Source organism: Brienomyrus brachyistius, chromosome 4 (genome assembly GCF_023856365.1).
Source record: "Brienomyrus brachyistius isolate T26 chromosome 4, BBRACH_0.4, whole genome shotgun sequence".
Lineage (NCBI taxonomy): Eukaryota > Metazoa > Chordata > Actinopteri > Osteoglossiformes > Mormyridae > Brienomyrus > Brienomyrus brachyistius.
Window position 1 is genome coordinate 35,698,007 of NC_064536.1, and position 17,028 is coordinate 35,715,034.

Below are 17,028 nucleotides of genomic sequence, written 5' to 3' on the forward strand. Positions count from 1 at the left end.
TGACCTGCAGTAAACGTTTTAGATAGACAGACAGATACTTTATTAATCTCAAAGGATTTTTTTCTTGAACATAAAGCATTTACATTTTTTTATGTCCACTGGACTGTTTATAATTGTCCACAAAGCACTTCCTCACTCCTCTTCCATTGGTATCATATATTCAAAATGTATGTTTTAATTACAGGCACACGACCAGTGTATAAAAGATTCAAATAAATACAAATTCTGACAGAACAGGGTAGGTCTTGTGCATCATTCTGAAGAACTGCATGGCCGTTGTTGAAAGCTTTCTTAAAATTGGATAGCACTGGGTTATCTTCCATCACTGTGACTCATACATCGCAACAAGGAGTCTGACCAGAGACAGTTTTTCAAGCATTTAAAGATGACAGGCGCCTGAGACATTAAGACTAAAGTCTATGGAACACTATCAAAGTAAAAACCCTCTGAATCAACAGGTCAAAATTGTACGTCTTAAGATGTACAAATTTGACATGTTAATTCAGAGGGTTTTAACCCTGCTGGTGTTCCACAAAAGCCTGAACTATACTTCTGCGTCAAACGTATGCCGCAACCTACAGAAGTGGCCAACATAGCCACGAGTATTTATACTTATGTACCGGGCGTCGCTCAGCAGTTACATCCCCAAGACGCTAGACGATACACAGCTTTGAATGTTGAATTTATTGTCTTCCCATCCTGCAATATGCAATTGTTGAATCATGCAATTGAAACAGAAAAAAAACATTTAATGAAGTATACATTTACTGAGTTCTGGTTACAATTGTACTGCTCCAATCATCCTGTACACAAATTTGGAAAAATGTCAAACTGCTACAAAGTCACTGTTTATGCATTTTCTAGTTAGTACACTATACAACTATACAACCTTTTACTTTTTTTTAGTCTTGTAAAGCACAAACTTTATGGAGGTAAGTGAAATTGATGCCGTCATCCTGAGTGTTTCGTAGACCTGTTGCTATGATGCCCAGGGTGGGTTATTTAATGCCAGATATAAATAGCTCTTCAGTTTCAAGCAGCTACATAAGTACAACTGGGATGTACGCTTTCTTCGCTCCCATAATGAACAATGATCGCTATGAAAAATGGACCAATCACAGTACTTGCAGTCTGTGTCACTGTGACCTGTAGTTACATTTCTGGGGAGGGGCACAGGGTCCATAGGTATAGTAGGTAAGGCATTGACGCAGCAGTATGAATCAACTTGGGGGGGTGGCAGCATGAAATATGGGAAATTCCTCCCACTTTGCCCCCGAGGGTGTTTTTGCTAGTCTACTGGGTTACATGGTGCCAGCTCAGGGCAGCCTCATCGTTGGCATGAAGCACTTCCTTTCATGGCAGATAGGTTCAGCAAAAAGCTTTTTCTCAGGAAGTCCCCAGCCTCTGTGCTTTAGTTGGAGATCTCGCCGCTGAAGCAAACTCAGAAGCTCAAACAAGCTCAGAACTTTGAGGGCAAACTTGGACCTCGCTGGCAGACTTCGGAACCACAGGACAGACGCAAGACTGAGTTTGCAAGAAAGCATTGGCTACACAATGGGAATGTGACAAATTTAATGACGTTGCTCACTCCTTCGGGTATACTGGCAGCGTGTCGCCCGGAGGTCACGCCGTCATGTCTCTCAGCTCTGTTTGCAGGATGATGCTGGCCTCCCCGTTCTCCTCGGGGTGTGGAGCTGTGGGCAGTGGCCTGTATTCACGGCGATACAGCAGGCGCGTCACGAGTGTGATGAGGAACATCTCCGCGATCAACAGCTGCTGGTTCATCACTGCAGGAGGAGGGGGGGGGGTGGTTAAGGCAAAGTGCTCTGTGGCTTTTGATTGCTGTCATGTGCCTGTATGGTTGCCCTGGTGGCAGATGCAGCTTGCATTCATATCGTGGCGATAAGGTGAGGGAGGTGGCTCTTACAGTATCCTCTATACTGCGAGGAGAAGGGTGGTGAGCAGGGAATGACGCGATACATAGCCAGGATGTTAATTATGGCTGTCTGGAGCTGGGTCAGGATCAGCACCATCTGCAGAGACACGAGGAGGCAATTTCAGCTGATGCAGACCTACATCAGAACACAGAGCCACTAAGCAGGAGCAGAGCAGGTTAGCTGGCTGACTGACCTGATACATCGCGTACTTGGGCACTATCTTCAGGTCCCTCAAGGTGTCACGCAGGTGTATGAAGATGATGGAGACCGGCCAGAGGGCGACGATGGTCAGAATGCCTGTGAATGGACCGATCCAGATGGAAGCTCCCGTGATGTTCGTCTGTGGGCAGGCGGCTTTTCAGCAGATACTCCCCACGAAAAGTGAGGCTGGCAGGTCACCATGGTGATACTCACATTCCAAGGGTCAAAGTTCTCGTTGGCTGACAGAACGATGGACAGGATGCTCAGGATGGTCTTCAGCAGCGCAAACTGGTAGGAGCCCAGCTTGAGGATGAACAGCGTCCTCCTGAGGGAGAAACCCAGGGCATGACATCACACACAGACAGCCCTCAAACAACCGTGCCTAATCCATGCAAAAACAAGCACGGCGAATGGCTGGCTCCTTTGTTGGCATGTTTCATGGGAAAACATAAATATTTACAAGTGGTATTCAGGATTGAAAGTCCCGTGCCAATGTAAACATATCTCCTCACATTGTTCCTTATCACTGTGAACATTTTCTCTGGAAAGAGGATCGCGACATCAAAGGGCACACGTACGCATAAACTCAGGCGGACAATGGGCACTTAAGGGGCAGAGATTAGCCTGACTGAGTGCCGTTGGAGATATCGGTGGAAGTCCCCAGAGAAAAATCATATGTGGTCACGCCAGAAACCCAGCCAGCCCGTGTGCCACCCATCAGCCACCTCCCTGTGACAGGTCACCCTTCCCGGCATACCGTGAGATGCCCACGTGGGGCAGGCATGGACAGCAGCAGCAGCAGGGCCCGGTGCTGATCCGGAGTTGGTTCTGGCTGTAGCGCTGCAGGAAAGCCTTGTCCCCACCACACTCCTCTATCATCATAACCAGGAACTGGTACACCACGATTGCGAAGTACCTGCAGACAGGGCAGGGGTGGGCAATCTGGAATCGCTGCACATTTATCCTAATGGCGTCTTGGCACATTAAAACCACAAGGGGGGGCACCAGACTCACGAGTTTGAGGTCAGGTCTGTGAACATGGTGGCTTTGGGGATCCACATAGCCAGGCAGGACATGGTTGCGATGACCTGGCGGGGGAAACGGGAGATAGGGGTTAGGGTGATGGAGCTCCAGCTGGGAGGAGTGAGGAGAAGAAGGAGGCGCTCACCGGCGCTGCCCCATTCACCCAGATGATGGCAGTCTTCTTGGGGTATGGAAGCTTCTGGAAGAAGTAGACACATTCCTCCAGGTAGAGCAGCACGGACAGCAAGGCCATGAGCGTCAGCCCGGCATAGAGAACGATCCACAGCATGTCCAGCCCTGATGAAAAAGAACAAGTAATTAGCCAGCTGCCTGTCCTAAAGCAACTTTCCCAGCATTCACTGGGGCCCGACGCCACGGTACTTTACATGGCACATATACAAATTGCTCAGAGATGTCAATCATTCTGAAATCCCCTCGCCATGACAGGGACATGCAAATTCCACACATGGTATACAGAGCTGGGACTCACACAGCCACATCCACGAGGCTACAACGCCACCTACTGAGCCACGATGCTGCCCAACTTTTCATGATTGTTCTGAAATGATGATTGATTTGATTGAATCATTGTCTATAGCTAATATATATATAACTGAAGCAGATGTTTTGCAAAGCCTAGCTAAGCTCAAAATAAATAAATCACAGGGTCCTGATGGCATCTTACCTATAGTGTTAAAAGAGATGAGGGATATTATTTGCCGACCCTTAACTTTACTGTTTCAAAAATCCTTATCTGAAGGTGTGGTACCTTCTGATTGGAAGCACGCCTTCATAACGCCTATTTTTAAAAAAGGGGATAGAAGTAATTTGTCTAACTATAGGCCAATCAGTCTAACTTGTATAACTGGTAAAGTTATGGAGGCTATAATCAAAGAGAAAATGGTAGATTACCTGGACTCTAATAACATTTTGCGGGATAGCCAGCATGGATTTAGGAGAGGTAGATCCTGTTTAACAAATCTGTTGGAGTTTTTTGAGGAAGCTACTCAGGAAGTTGATGATAAGAAGGCCTATGATGTCATCTACTTAGATTTCCAAAAGGCTTTTGATGTTGTCCCCCACAAGAGGCTCCTACTTAAACTCAAAGCGACAGGTATTTTAGGTACCGTAGCGACCTGGATTGATAACTGGTTAACAGATAGGAAACAGCGAGTAGTTATAAGAGGCACAATGTCAAAGTGGGCTTGCGTTCATAGTGGGGTACCGCAGGGTTCGATTTTAGGACCACTATTGTTCCTAATTTACATAAATGATATGGATACCAATATATACAGTAAACTGGTGAAATTTGCAGATGACACCAAGGTGGGTGGTGTAGCAGATACTGAATTAGTGGCTCAGCAGCTACAGCGGGATCTTGATTTAATTAGTGACTGGGCCGATACCTGGCAGATGAAATTTAACATCGATAAATGTAAGGTCTAGGGAGCAGAAATATAAAGTACAGGTATTTCATGGGTGTCACTGAAATAAAGGTAGCTGATCATGAGAAAGACCTTGGTGTGTATGTTGATGCTTCCATGTCCCATTCTCGCCAGTGTGGGGAAGCAATAAAAAAGGCCAATAGGATGTTGGGGTATATCTCCAGGTGTGTGGAGTTTAAGTCAAGGGAGGTAATGCTAAGATTATACAATTCCTTGGTGAGACCTCACCTAGAATATTGTGTGCAGGTTTGGTCACCATATCTTAAAAAGGACATTGTGGCCTTAGAAAAGGTGCAGCGTAGGGCCACAAAAATGATTCCTGGTCTTAGAGGAATGTCATACGAGGAACGGTTACTTGAGCTAAATCTGTTCAGTCTCAAGCAAAGGAGACTGAGGGGGGACATGATCCAGGTATATAAGATTCTAACAGGTTTGGATGCTGTTCAACCAAATAGTTACTTCAGCATTAGTTTAAATACACGAACTCGTGGCCATAGGTGGAAATTAGCGGGAGAACACTTCAAGCTGGATTTAAGGAAGCACTTCTTTACACAGCGTGTAGTCAGAGTATGGAATACCCTTCCTGATAATGTAGTGCAAGCTGAATCCTTGGGTTCCTTTAAATCAGAGCTACACTGTAAAAAAGCCAACTTATGAAAAGTTATCTAAATAAAGTTTTAAAAGTAAACTGAACTAAGATATTTTTGTTTGACATATTCAGAAATAATACTTAGTTTATTCAACAAATATGTTGCTTCAATGTTAAAAAACTGTATAATACTAAAAATGTTTTGTTGAACTTACATTAAAATGTTAGTTTTGCGTTAAAGCGTGCGTTTGCGTCTTGTTGGCGCAAGCGCATGGTAATTTGAAACTTCGACTGCGGGGATTACTGAAAGGGCAGCATCGTGCCAATTCACTCGTTTCTGCCGAGTTACAGGTGAGTGTCAATCATTTTCATGATCAAATTACTTTTTTTTCATTTAATATGTGATGTGCTACCATGCTAACTACCTAATCTGTTTTACTAGTGTAGTGTTGATTTGAAACAGCGTGCCGGTTCAAAGCAGTCCAGCATTTCTGCCAAATCATAGGTAAGTTATATATTAATCTTTTTTTATTATCATCTAACTTAACGTTATATTATTTGACGTGTAAGCTTGGATGTTGGTGTCCCAAAATAACTATCTATTCGAACGTAGCTGCTTGTTAACGATTTCGCGGGGTTATGTTAGCTTTTTAACTAATTTAGACTTTTGAATGCTTATGTTTGAACAGCGAATTTGTCATTTGTTTATTGAAAAAAAAATACACGAGTATTGCAATGAGTGCAACGTGACGTGTGCTAGTCATATGCATTTGCAAAACAAGGAATATAACTTTAACTTTAGGTCCTGTCTATCCGGATGCCTGTCGGCACTGTTTAAACGTTGCGCGTCTTCTTAACGGTTTTGACGGCGGAACAGACAGTGGGAACTACTGTAAGTATATCAAGAACATCGTGTGACATTCAGGCAATATACATCACTTGAGACGTTCGGTTATCTCGACTAAACGGCCAATAAATTGTATTGTGGCGCTGGCTAACCAGGCCAACTTAACTTACCTCAAGACTGGAAGCTGGAAATCGCTAGCTTTTTGGTTGTTGATATTTTTAATTATTTTTGGAAATTCTGAACTTTATATTGGAAAATGTTCTGTTTATTTATACTGTTTTGTTGTTGTTGTTGTTTTTAAAAAATGTAGATCTGCATGGAGTTCTTCCAGATCTGTAACATAGATCTCCTGAAAAAGTTCAGCGAATCACTTGATAAATATACAGCACCTCTCCTGAAACTGTACAGAAAAAGAAGAGATTCATTGGGTCCAGAAATGAAGACACTTTTGGACAAGCTGGATGAGCAGGTACTCTTTAAGATTCTTTAATATACAATACACATATTTAAAATACTGAAGTACCTTCCTGAATAGGGTAATTAAAGCAAGTTTGCATATCTTTCGTCTGTGTTGTGTGGGAATCTAATTGAACTGGTGAATTTTAGGAATAATTGTATAATAATTATAAACTATATAATTGTTCCCCACTGTGAAAGCATTGTGCAATTAATCCACAAATGATCAATTTGAGATCCATTTAATCCATAAGGCTTATAAGGCGGTAAAGCATCTGCACCCTTTGTAAACTTTCTTCTTTTGTTATTTTTTTTTTCAGGCCAGTGATATTATCACTCACCGAAAAAGAGCAGCTCTTGAGGGACTGCCACTCATTCTGCGTGAAAATTCGGCTTTCTTGCTCAAGATGTGTCTGGTATGTTGCCCTTTTCATACCTTATTTGTAATTTGTTAGCATGCTTAGTATTACATTTGTTCATTTTGTTTGCACATTATAAAAATAATAATTAGGGCTGCAAGCACCACCATTGCTCAAGCCCTAATAACAATAAGTAATTATGTTTACATGTCAATTAATGCCCCCTCCTATCACTTAATCTCCTAGGACGTTGACCCTGAAGCCCACAGCACCAGAGGTGTAAAGATCGGAATCCTAACTGTGGTTGAGGATGATGTTGGCACTCCTGCTTCACTGGCCACTGTGATCAACCATGCAATAATCCTGGAAGAGGCCATTGTTCTTCAGGATATTCCAGATCTGCCTGAAGCCTTTGCTTACTTGTTCGGTCTCTTGTATGCACTCAATAAGGAATACCCAAAAGAACTGAAATATACTTTTGAAGTCATTCAGAAAATCTTTATGGATCTTGGTGATACCTGCTCTGCGAGAGTCCAGTCACTAAAATCAAAATTGTTGTAGCTGACCATTTTGCGGATGTTATTGGAGCTATGGCAAATGGGACAATGATTTTTGCAATCAAAATTTAGTAGTACATACTGATTTATTACAATGTATAATTTGGTTCAATCTTTGCACCTTTAACGAATACTGAATCTTTTAGTTTTGTTTTTTGTTTTTATCTGGCAGTAACGGTACAAGCTATTTTTTTTTCTGATACACTTACATGCAGTAAAATAGTTCATGTTATATATGAATCATACTTTACTAAGGTTTGAGGTTTATTCAGATGTGATGTTAATGTATTCTCAATGTTGATCTGCCGAAATAATACAAAATTCTTTATGCAGTGTTTGAATCTAGTATATTTTGACGTATACTTGTTTTGGATTTAATGTACTTTGCTGTTCTGCCGAATAAGAATGCTTTATACACTGTGGTTCGAGGTTTTGCTCGGATGCTTTTACTTTTGTTGGTTTCGGGTTTTTGGGCAAAATATTACTTTTTTTGGAGCTCATCTTTCAATTTATGTTGAAAAAAGTGGTAGTTTTTATAATTTACAAATTTCCAATGATTAACATTTCTGTACTATTTTTCTATAAACATGCCTAATGCAGAAGACGTGTATGGCATATGGTAGACTGTATTGTAATGTGTTCGGACAAACTATTAAAAAAAGAGAGAGATTTGTTTTGTGGTTTATTAAATTCTAATTATAAAAATAATCATGAATGCATAATAGATCAACCTGTTAGGTAAACAAATATATTTATGTTGTGAGAACTGAGGATTTTAACAAAATACTTTGAGTTGCTTTGTCTTCAGACTCTGTTTGTTCAGTTAACTCATAAAAATGCTTGTGATAGGTTGCCTTATTATTTTAAGTTAACTCAACTTTTTTTTTTTACAGTGTAGATAAGATTTTAACGACTCTGAGCTATTAGTTTAGTTCTCCCCAAGCGAGCTTGATGGGCCGAATGGCCTCCTCTCGTTTGTATAGTTCTTATGTTCTTATGTAATCTGGAACAAACTGGTGGTGGAGGATAGTGCAGGATGACTTCATTGAACATTGACTAAGTTTCCACATCACTCCCACTGACAGGCTTTCCCAGAAGCCGGTCCCCCAACAAGAAATGGAAACATCTGGCGAAAGGCTTAGGAATTCTAAACTAACAACAGCACTGGTCTAGAAATCCTCCACAGGGAAAACTAATTTCCAAAGGCGGGACACACAACCACTCTGCACCGCTTGCGAAATGAAAGTTCAGCAACAGTCTCCCTCCAGTGGCTCGGGTCTGGAAAAGCCACCGGGACAGCGAGCGTCTCAGGAGTGTGGGGATTTTGTCGGGGGGTGGGGGGTGGGGGCGAGAGAGCAGAACAGCACAGGAGCAAAACACTGACCCCACCCCCTAGCTGCTGGCTTAAGAACAATCAGAAGTGAACGGAAACTGAATACACTGAGAATCGTTGTGCATTCACTAAGGATACCTCTCCACCCCCCACTAAAAACTGATGCCGGAAAGTACAGCAAGCTAGGAATTCCGTTGCACATTTCCTGTAATCACCTTCTGCAGATTTTGGTAAACAGCCTGGTTGTGGGGTGCAGGGGGTCTCCCAACTCTCTCTCACTGCCAGGGCTGCACTAGGTATAAAAATCAGCTCATACTGGCTCACCACGCTAACATACCTACAGTGCCGCCCTGGTCCCTGCAGGCTGCACCTTTCCCCACTAACAATCACTTTCTCTTTCTGCCGTTTTCCTGTCTCTGGAACGCTGAGAGTGAGACCCCATCCCCGGCCTCTTCTGTCCGAGAGTGATCACGATTCCAGATACCCAGATCCCACAGAGGGTTACATTAGCAATGCACCTTCCCAGCAGCCTTTGTAGTAGCAGCCCTGATGTCCAGCGTGGACCACAACCATTACACTATTACATGCAAATTATGTAACACTGGGAACCAGAAAAGTGTGACTCCCTTGTTATGGATTCACAAGCCTGCAGACTGTTGGCTGGTTTATTTCGCTTGAGGAATGATTGTACAATGAAATTTACCTCCCTTTAGACCCTGATGATGGTTAGATGCAAGTCAGATACATCAATTTACAGAACCATAGAGCCTTTTTACAGTGCCACTGTCCCTCCCATTGGATACCTACTAAGCCCATTTGTGGATCTCACAGATTTGGCATTTGGCACTAAATCTATCACTGACAGACAGGGAAGGTGCGTCTCAGTGAAGGGGGAGGCAGGGCATGTCCAGGCCTCCGAAGCAGCGGCACCTCACCGTGCTCCTTGACGGGCCTCGGCACATACCAGCAGATTCCCCGCCATGCTGAGTGCAAATCCCGAGCGAGCAGAGAGCCGATGCTCCAAGATAAACTTCAGTTTTTCTTTCTGTAATGTTATGACTGCATTTCAAGCTAATCTTTATAATCTTTCTAACATGCAGCCTGCACCAGCACAAGCAGAATGGGAGGTTCATAGATGGATGGATGCTTTTGATCTTCAGTACAACCCTGCAGATGTGAGGCCCCCAGCCGGCTGCCCCTGCACTGTGCTCCTGTCCCATAACGGAACGTCATACCATGTACAGCCCAATACCTGGCCCAGATTAATCATACGTGGATTTGGGCACGTGCCCAAGGACACCACACGCTCAGGGGGGCATCGAACAGTGCAGCCCCCACCCATGATCCCATTCACAAATGTCATTTAACAAGTTAATCCAATTTAATATCTAATATATTTAATATGATTGTATATAGATCTTTTAATATGGCACTCACTGAGAAGCCTCTGTAGTGTCTCCCCGACGTCAGACGCATTGCTGAATTTGGTGGCTTACCAAGCAGCTCCGTTCCTGTCTGACATGATGTGATGTGTGCTATTGCCCTGGGGCACTTATTACTCTCAGTGTGGCCCTGTATGGTACCATCACCGCACTGATCTATGATCAGATGAACTGCAGCAGCCAGGTTTAATTAATATGTCATCTGGGAATCTTGAACAGGGTTAGGCAGGACTTTGGCCCTCCAGCGATTTTTTCCCTCTCTATTGCGTGCCAAACATCGCCTGTCTGCCTGGACAGGAACCTCAAGACGGCAGGAATTGACAAGCAGCGATACCACCATTTCAGAATGAAGCGTTACTGGCCCCGCCCACGCCCGGCATTAGGCCACACCCACCGCCCGTGTAGTTAACATGGCCAAACCGTTCGAGGTCACAGCTAGTTTCTGGTGCCGCATCTGCACATTATAGATACATGTATATGACAACTGGTGTCGGAGCCTCCTAGTTAAAACCCCGCAGGTCCGACTCTCTGAAGGACATGCCTACTCTACAGCAGGGGCGCCGCTAGCAATTTTGGGCCCTATGACAAAATATGAGGTTGGGCCCCCCTACCACACCCATTCAGATCTCTGGGGGCCCCTAAAGGGCGTGGGCCCTTAGAATTGTCCCAACTTTCCCCCCCTTAGCGGCGCCCCTGCTTTACAGTATCCATTAAACAGATTTACAAAACATACAAAACATTTCAGTGCACAAATAATGTATAGGCCATTAATGTACATTACCATACGAAATTTCATTTGAACTGTATAATCCAAAATATATTAAGTAATATGTATGATAATAATAATAACGGTAATGATGATAATTCAAATTAAAAACGCAGATTATGTTCATTCAATGATATTTCATTCTGTGAGAACATTTATTTGATATGGTGTACCAGTGTAGATACTAAAGTCAACAATACCGTGATTTAAAAGTTACTTTCTCGCGCTTTTTAATAGATTAACTTTTGCTGGTATAGTTTTACTAATATACATCATTTTGAACGGAAACAAATTTAAATTTTAAAGGCAGATCGCTCTGTGTGGAGTTTCCTCCACAGTCATTAGGTCCGAGAACTCGGGGCTAAAGTCCCGAGTATTTTATCCCCGATGCCAATCTTTCTTCCTTCAAATAAAATCAAGCCCGGGAAAACTTGATTTAGCCCCTGATTCGGTAATTTCTAAAATAATAATAATAATTAAAAAAAATCAAGATTAAAAAACGCGGATTACGTTCATTCAGTGACATTTCATTCTGCGAGATTTTATTTGATATGGTGTATCAGTGTAGATACTACAGTCAACAATACGATGGTTTAAAAGTTACTTTCTCACGCTTTTTTGATAGATTCACTTTTACTGGTTTAGCTTTACTAATACACGTCATTTTAACTGAAACATGTTTTAATTTTAACGGCAGATCGCTGTGTGTAGAGTTTCCTCCAGTCATACGCCCTGGCATGGACGTCGTTAGGTCCGATCACTCGAGGCTGAAGTGCTAGGTATTTTACCCCCGGCTGCCAACCTTCCATCCTTCAAATAAAAAGCCTAGCCTTGACTTTTTTTTCATTAGTTAGAAACACTGCTGCTCCCAGGCGTTCCTTAGCATGTGTCTGTGCGCAGTATAATGGCCTGGCCATCCCATCCTGGATGTCCTGCAATCAAATGCAAATTGCATTTGATTTGTCCTTCAAAGCAGCTTAAAACTAATGTTTTTTTTCTTACTGACACAACTTAACCAACTAGCTTGGACACGTGTTTACGCGCTATTTCACGTACCCGTGTACGAATTGTAACTATTACATTTACTGTATTTCGAATATGTTTACTAATTTCGATTTGCAACATTTTGAGAGTGGAAAAAGGGGGGATTTCAAAATTAAACAAAAAAGAAGGAAACGGAAAGCTTGAAACTGAATTCATGAAAAGCCAAGATTTCTGCTAATTCATCGCTTACGTGAACAGACAAAGTAATGAAATCAAAAAAGTGGCGAAGTGAACATCCGTGGCGCATCGGTCCACCGCGTATCCAGCATTCGGGCGCCTTTTCCTGCCAGTCAGGCGCGTTTCAGCACATGGGAGAGTAGCCAAGAAAAGCGCTACCTGCAAGGGCAGGCTGAGGGATCTTACCCTTAATAATGTCGATGGCCAGGGGAGGCGGTCGGGAACACCAGGGGTTCTCAGTGTCATTCATTTCCTCCGTGGCGTGTCGTGCTGCTGTGATCTCGTCTTGAGTCACCCGTCTAAATCAGAGCCTGTGGTTAAAGGCAAGAGGAAAGCGCGATGGACGATTTAAGTTTTTAAGTGAGCACCGCCCATCTTGCGCATTACCGCTGTTTGACTGTCGCTCAACATGCTGATCGGGAGGGGTGCAATATCTGCAGAGCCGGTGGGGCATTTAAAGAAGTGTCATAGTTTTGGTTTCGCTGAAGCTTAAAAACATGCCAAGTGCCAGTAACGACCTGCCTCTTTATTGCGGCAAGGCCCGCGATCGACATTTACAGGAAAGCTCATAGGAAGAGGGACATGTCGGGAACTACGTCTCTGTCCCATCGCACATTTTTGTGGAATTTGTGTTGACGCTGTCACGTGACTGCCAAACCCTAAGACCCTGTCAATTTACCCCACATGTTTACTTATTCATGAAGTGCTTATGCAGCAAAGCTCGACAGCACAGCTCTGGGGGCTGGAACCTTAACTGCCATGCCCCCTGCTGGCAGCTCAGCATTCCAGCACTCCCTGCAATCCTTATTCCATCTCACAGTTGCTTGTCTGTGTGCTCCCATCTATTGCTTATGTGTCAGCTGTTAGTAGTTATTCCTACTTGCCCGGGCTCGGTGAGGCCGCCTTCCGCTGCCAATGGCCACTAAAACATATGCAGTTGTTAAACATGTTGTGTTGAAACTTGACCTGAGGGGTATTTCTTGTACGTATATTACTCGTTTAGCCGGATGCAATTGTTGACAATTTAGCATGATCCTGGATCTGTCGGTTTTTCGAAACTTTTGCTGGATGTGTTGTCATAGCAGCACATCCAAATCCTCAAACCTGCTCGGAGCAGGTTTGTTCTACGTAAAAAAGGATTAGCTCACACACTTAACCAGTGTCCAATCAGCCACAGCCTCACCATTCATGAATGAGTGACCAATTGATATCAGTGCACAAATTATAAGAAGAGAATTTCATACAGAGAGGGTTTTGTGCGATCGGCAAGATCCTTTATTGCTCCCGGAGAAATTATTTTCCTAAGATACCGCTTTAGCCGAGGGGGAATATTGTACCTCAAAGACTTATTAGTGCCTTATATTCAAAGTCAAATTAGGCGAAGTATATAAACCTATATTTAAGTGTTTGTGTGTGTATATATATATATATACATACATACACACACACATACATATATACACTGCTCAAAAAATTTTATAGGATCAATAGAGTATAGGATCAAGTTTATTAAACTTCTGGGATATTGATCTGGTCAGTGAGGTAGCGGAGGGGGTTGTTAATCAGTTTCAGCTGCTTTGGTGTTAATGAAATTATCAACAGGTGAACTAGAGGGGCAACAATGAGACGACCCCCAAAACAGGAATGGTTTAACAGGTGGAGGCCACTGGCAATTTTCCCTCCTCATCTTTTCTGATGGTTTTTTCACTAGTTTTGCATTTGGTGATGGTCAGTGTCACTACTGGTAGCATGAGGTGATACCTGGAACCTACAGAGGTTGCATAGGTAGTCCAACTCCTCCAGGATGGTGCATCAATACGTGCCATTGCCAGAAGGTTTGCTGTGTCTCCCAGCACAGTCTCAAGTGCATGGAGGAGATTCCAGGAGACAGGCAGATACTCAAGGAGAGCTGGACAGGGCCGTAGAAGGTCCTTAACCCATCAACAGGACCGGTATCTGCTCCTTTGTGCAAGGAGAAACAGGATGAACACTGCTGGAGCCTTACAAAATGACCTCCAGCAGGCCACTGGTGTGAATGTTTCTGATTGTTTGGATGGCTTCTGATTGTTCATGAGGGTGGCTTGAGGGCCCAAAGTCCTCTAGTGGGCCCTGTGCTCACTGCCCAGTACCATGGAGCTCGACTGGCATTTGCCATAGAATACCAGAATTTGCAGGTCTGCCACGGGCACCCTGTGCTTTTCACAGATGAGAGCAGGTTCACCCTGAGCACATGTGACAGACGTGAAAGGGTCTGGAGAAGCCATGGGGAACGTTATGCTGCCTGCAGCATTGTTCAGCATGACCGGTTTGGTGGTGGGTCATTGATGGTCTGGGGAGGCTTATCCATGGAGGGACGAACAGACCTCTACAGGCTAGACAACGGCACCTTGACTGCCATTAGGTATCAGGATGAAATCCTTGAACCCATTGTCAGACCCTATGCTGGTGCAGTGGGTCCTGGGTTCCTTCTGGTGCACCAGAATGCCTAGCCTCATGTGGCAAGAGCATGTAGGCAGTTCCTGGAGGATGAAGGAATTGATACCATTGACTGCCCCCCACGCTCGCCTGACCTAAATCAATTAGAACACCTCTGGTGTCACAATTTTCGCAGAACCTTGCGGCGATCGTGCGGGCAGGCGGCCAAGGAGCAAGCAAGGGATACAAGCAAGACTAGGACTTAAATGGACAAGACTGATCAAAATAATCGGAGACAGCTGGGGACGATAAGGGAAGCACACGTGGGTAATCAGGGGGCGTGGCACACACGAGGAGCGTACGAGCCGGGCATGACATATGGGAAATTATGCTTCGTCCATCCGACGCCACCAGGTTGCACCTCAGACTGTCCAGAAGCTCAGTGATACCCTGGTCAAGATCTGAGAGGAGATCCCCCAGGATACCATCTGTGGTCTTATTAGGACCATGCCCTGACATTGTCAGGTATGCATACAACCACGTGGGGGGCAAACAAACTACTGAGTATGATTCTGAGTTACTGTAATGGACTAGCCTGCCGCATCATTTTTCACTTTGATTTTCAGGGTGTCTTTGAATTCAGCCTTCTGTAGGTTACCCAGTCAACATCAGCATGATTTTTTCCCCATTGATATATGATGTGTTTTCAAAGTGTTCCTTAATTTTTTTTTAGCAGTGTGTGCGTATATATATATATATATATAGTATAAGAATATACTTTAAACTGGTAAATACTGGTATATGACTATGTCAAGAATTGTTGACATAAAAAAATCATATATATATATATATATATATATACACACACACACATACATATATATATATATGTATGTGTGTGTATATATATATATATATATATATATATATATATATATATGATTTTTTATGTCAACAATTCTTGACATAGTCATATACCAGTATTTACCAGTTTAAAGTATATTCTTGTACTTCACTTTAACCTGGTCCCATGTTTTCATTGGCCCTTATGTTTGATCTGGAATTATGACATACAGTAAAATCCCGTTATAGTGGACTCGCTTATAACGGAATATCGTCTATAACAGACGACGTCTGACGGTCCTGGCCGTGCGCCTTTAAGAAAATGCATAAAAAGCATCGGATATAGCGGACTCGCATACAACGGAATTTCGCTTATAAGGCCACTTAAAAAAAAAAAATGGTTCTCGTCCTTTTTTTTGGAGGGGGTGGGTCGGGCGGGAGGGATTTTTAAAAAAATTTATTATTTTTTTTTTTACAAATTTTGATTGACTGTTTGGACTTTCAAATATGTAAGAAAATACATATTTGAAAATACATACCGAAGAGAGCAGACCTACTTAGTACGCCTCCTCAGTTCTTCCAGTTTGTTGCGTTTCAAATATATTAAATGTAAGAAAATACAAGAATGTAAATTCCTTGATCCATGTGTATCTCATAAATGCCTTCCCAACTATGGATTTGGATACTTTATGCTGATGTTTCATTTGTGAATATAAAAATGATACTGTTTGAAACCAATATTCTGTTTATCATTTCCATTCTAAATGAACAACCAAGATTTTAAAATATATATCTAGAAAGAAAGTGTATTAAAACATGTTAAAACACGAAGAATTTACAAAATACAGGAACCTGAATGGTTGAACAAGGAAATGCAACTCTACAAACAAGTACTTAAGAACATGTACCACATCACTTCCCCAGATTTAAATCTTTGCACCAGCCCATCTCAGGTAGAGACAAATTTAGGTTCACGAAACCATTCCAAGACTAGGATTACACAATGTGGATCAATCGTCGATGTGGAATGCGCGGGAAATTCAAATTTCGTCATTCTTGTGCATTTTCCATGCGATTTTTACGAAATAATAAAAAAAAAAAAATCGGATCGGAGGCATTTCGGCGGGTCGGGCGGGGACGAGAACCAATTTTTTTTTAAGTGGCCTAATGAACAAACAATTTGTTCCCAAGGGCCGCTTTTAACTGTAGTTTTGTTCGCTATGACGGACATGCAGACTCCGCCTACAAGGTGCGTGGCGTGCCGGTGATATCCAGCGCAGATACCAAGTCGGGATTGTTTAGTGTCACGCATCTGGTCAGGTGAAATTGTATTACTACATGTACAATATAATAATCGATACCACAAGTGTGTCTGCTGGGGTGTGGCATGAGTAAATGGTGTTCTGTAGTTGTATTCTGGGCATACAGCAACTGGATATAACGGACTGTTTTGCCAGGTCCCTTGAAGTCCGTTATAACTGGATTTTACTGTATTAAATTATAATTAATCTGACATATAATGTAGGACATGAAACGCTGCATTCAGTAAGTACAGTGAACACTACTTTCGCGTTTAATTTGTCGGCCACTTTTT

At 42.9% G+C, this 17,028-nt stretch overlaps 1 protein-coding gene and 1 long non-coding RNA gene across 5 annotated transcripts; one reads left to right on the forward strand and one right to left on the reverse strand.

The window, feature by feature from the left end:
* Positions 1-665: 665 nt before the first annotated feature.
* slc51a (solute carrier family 51 subunit alpha) lies at positions 666-12,657 on the reverse strand. The gene is made up of 8 exons (XM_049010134.1): positions 12,363-12,657; positions 3,307-3,458; positions 3,153-3,226; positions 2,896-3,054; positions 2,352-2,463; positions 2,131-2,277; positions 1,928-2,033; positions 666-1,787 (listed from the first exon to the last, which is right to left on the reverse strand). The coding sequence occupies exons 1-8, from the start codon at positions 12,424-12,426 to the stop codon at positions 1,624-1,626; spliced, it is 978 nt and encodes a 325-aa protein (XP_048866091.1). The 5' UTR covers positions 12,427-12,657; the 3' UTR covers positions 666-1,623.
* Positions 5,241-8,076, forward strand: LOC125739727 (uncharacterized). Of its 4 annotated transcripts, none has more exons than XR_007397250.1 (6): positions 5,241-5,546; positions 5,638-5,700; positions 5,998-6,247; positions 6,353-6,511; positions 6,819-6,914; positions 7,104-8,076. It is a non-coding gene; the product is annotated as an uncharacterized LOC125739727 (long non-coding RNA). The 4 variants fall into 4 exon arrangements; XR_007397249.1 differs by having other exon boundaries at positions 5,998-6,087; XR_007397248.1 differs by lacking the exon at positions 5,998-6,247.
* Positions 12,658-17,028: the final 4,371 nt, after the last annotated feature.

Bases quoted from the DNA above. Each gene is read 5' to 3' on its own strand.
- slc51a (XM_049010134.1), bottom strand. From the start codon at position 12,426: ATGAATGACACTGAGAACCCCTGGTGTTCCCGACCGCCTCCCCTGGCC. The intron at 3,055-3,152 runs GTGAGTCTGGTG...CCCTGTCTGCAG, and splicing joins ACAGACCTGACCTCAAACTC to GTACTTCGCAATCGTGGTGT. The intron at 2,464-2,895 runs GTATGCCGGGAA...TTTCTCCCTCAG, and splicing joins CCCCACGTGGGCATCTCACG to GAGGACGCTGTTCATCCTCA.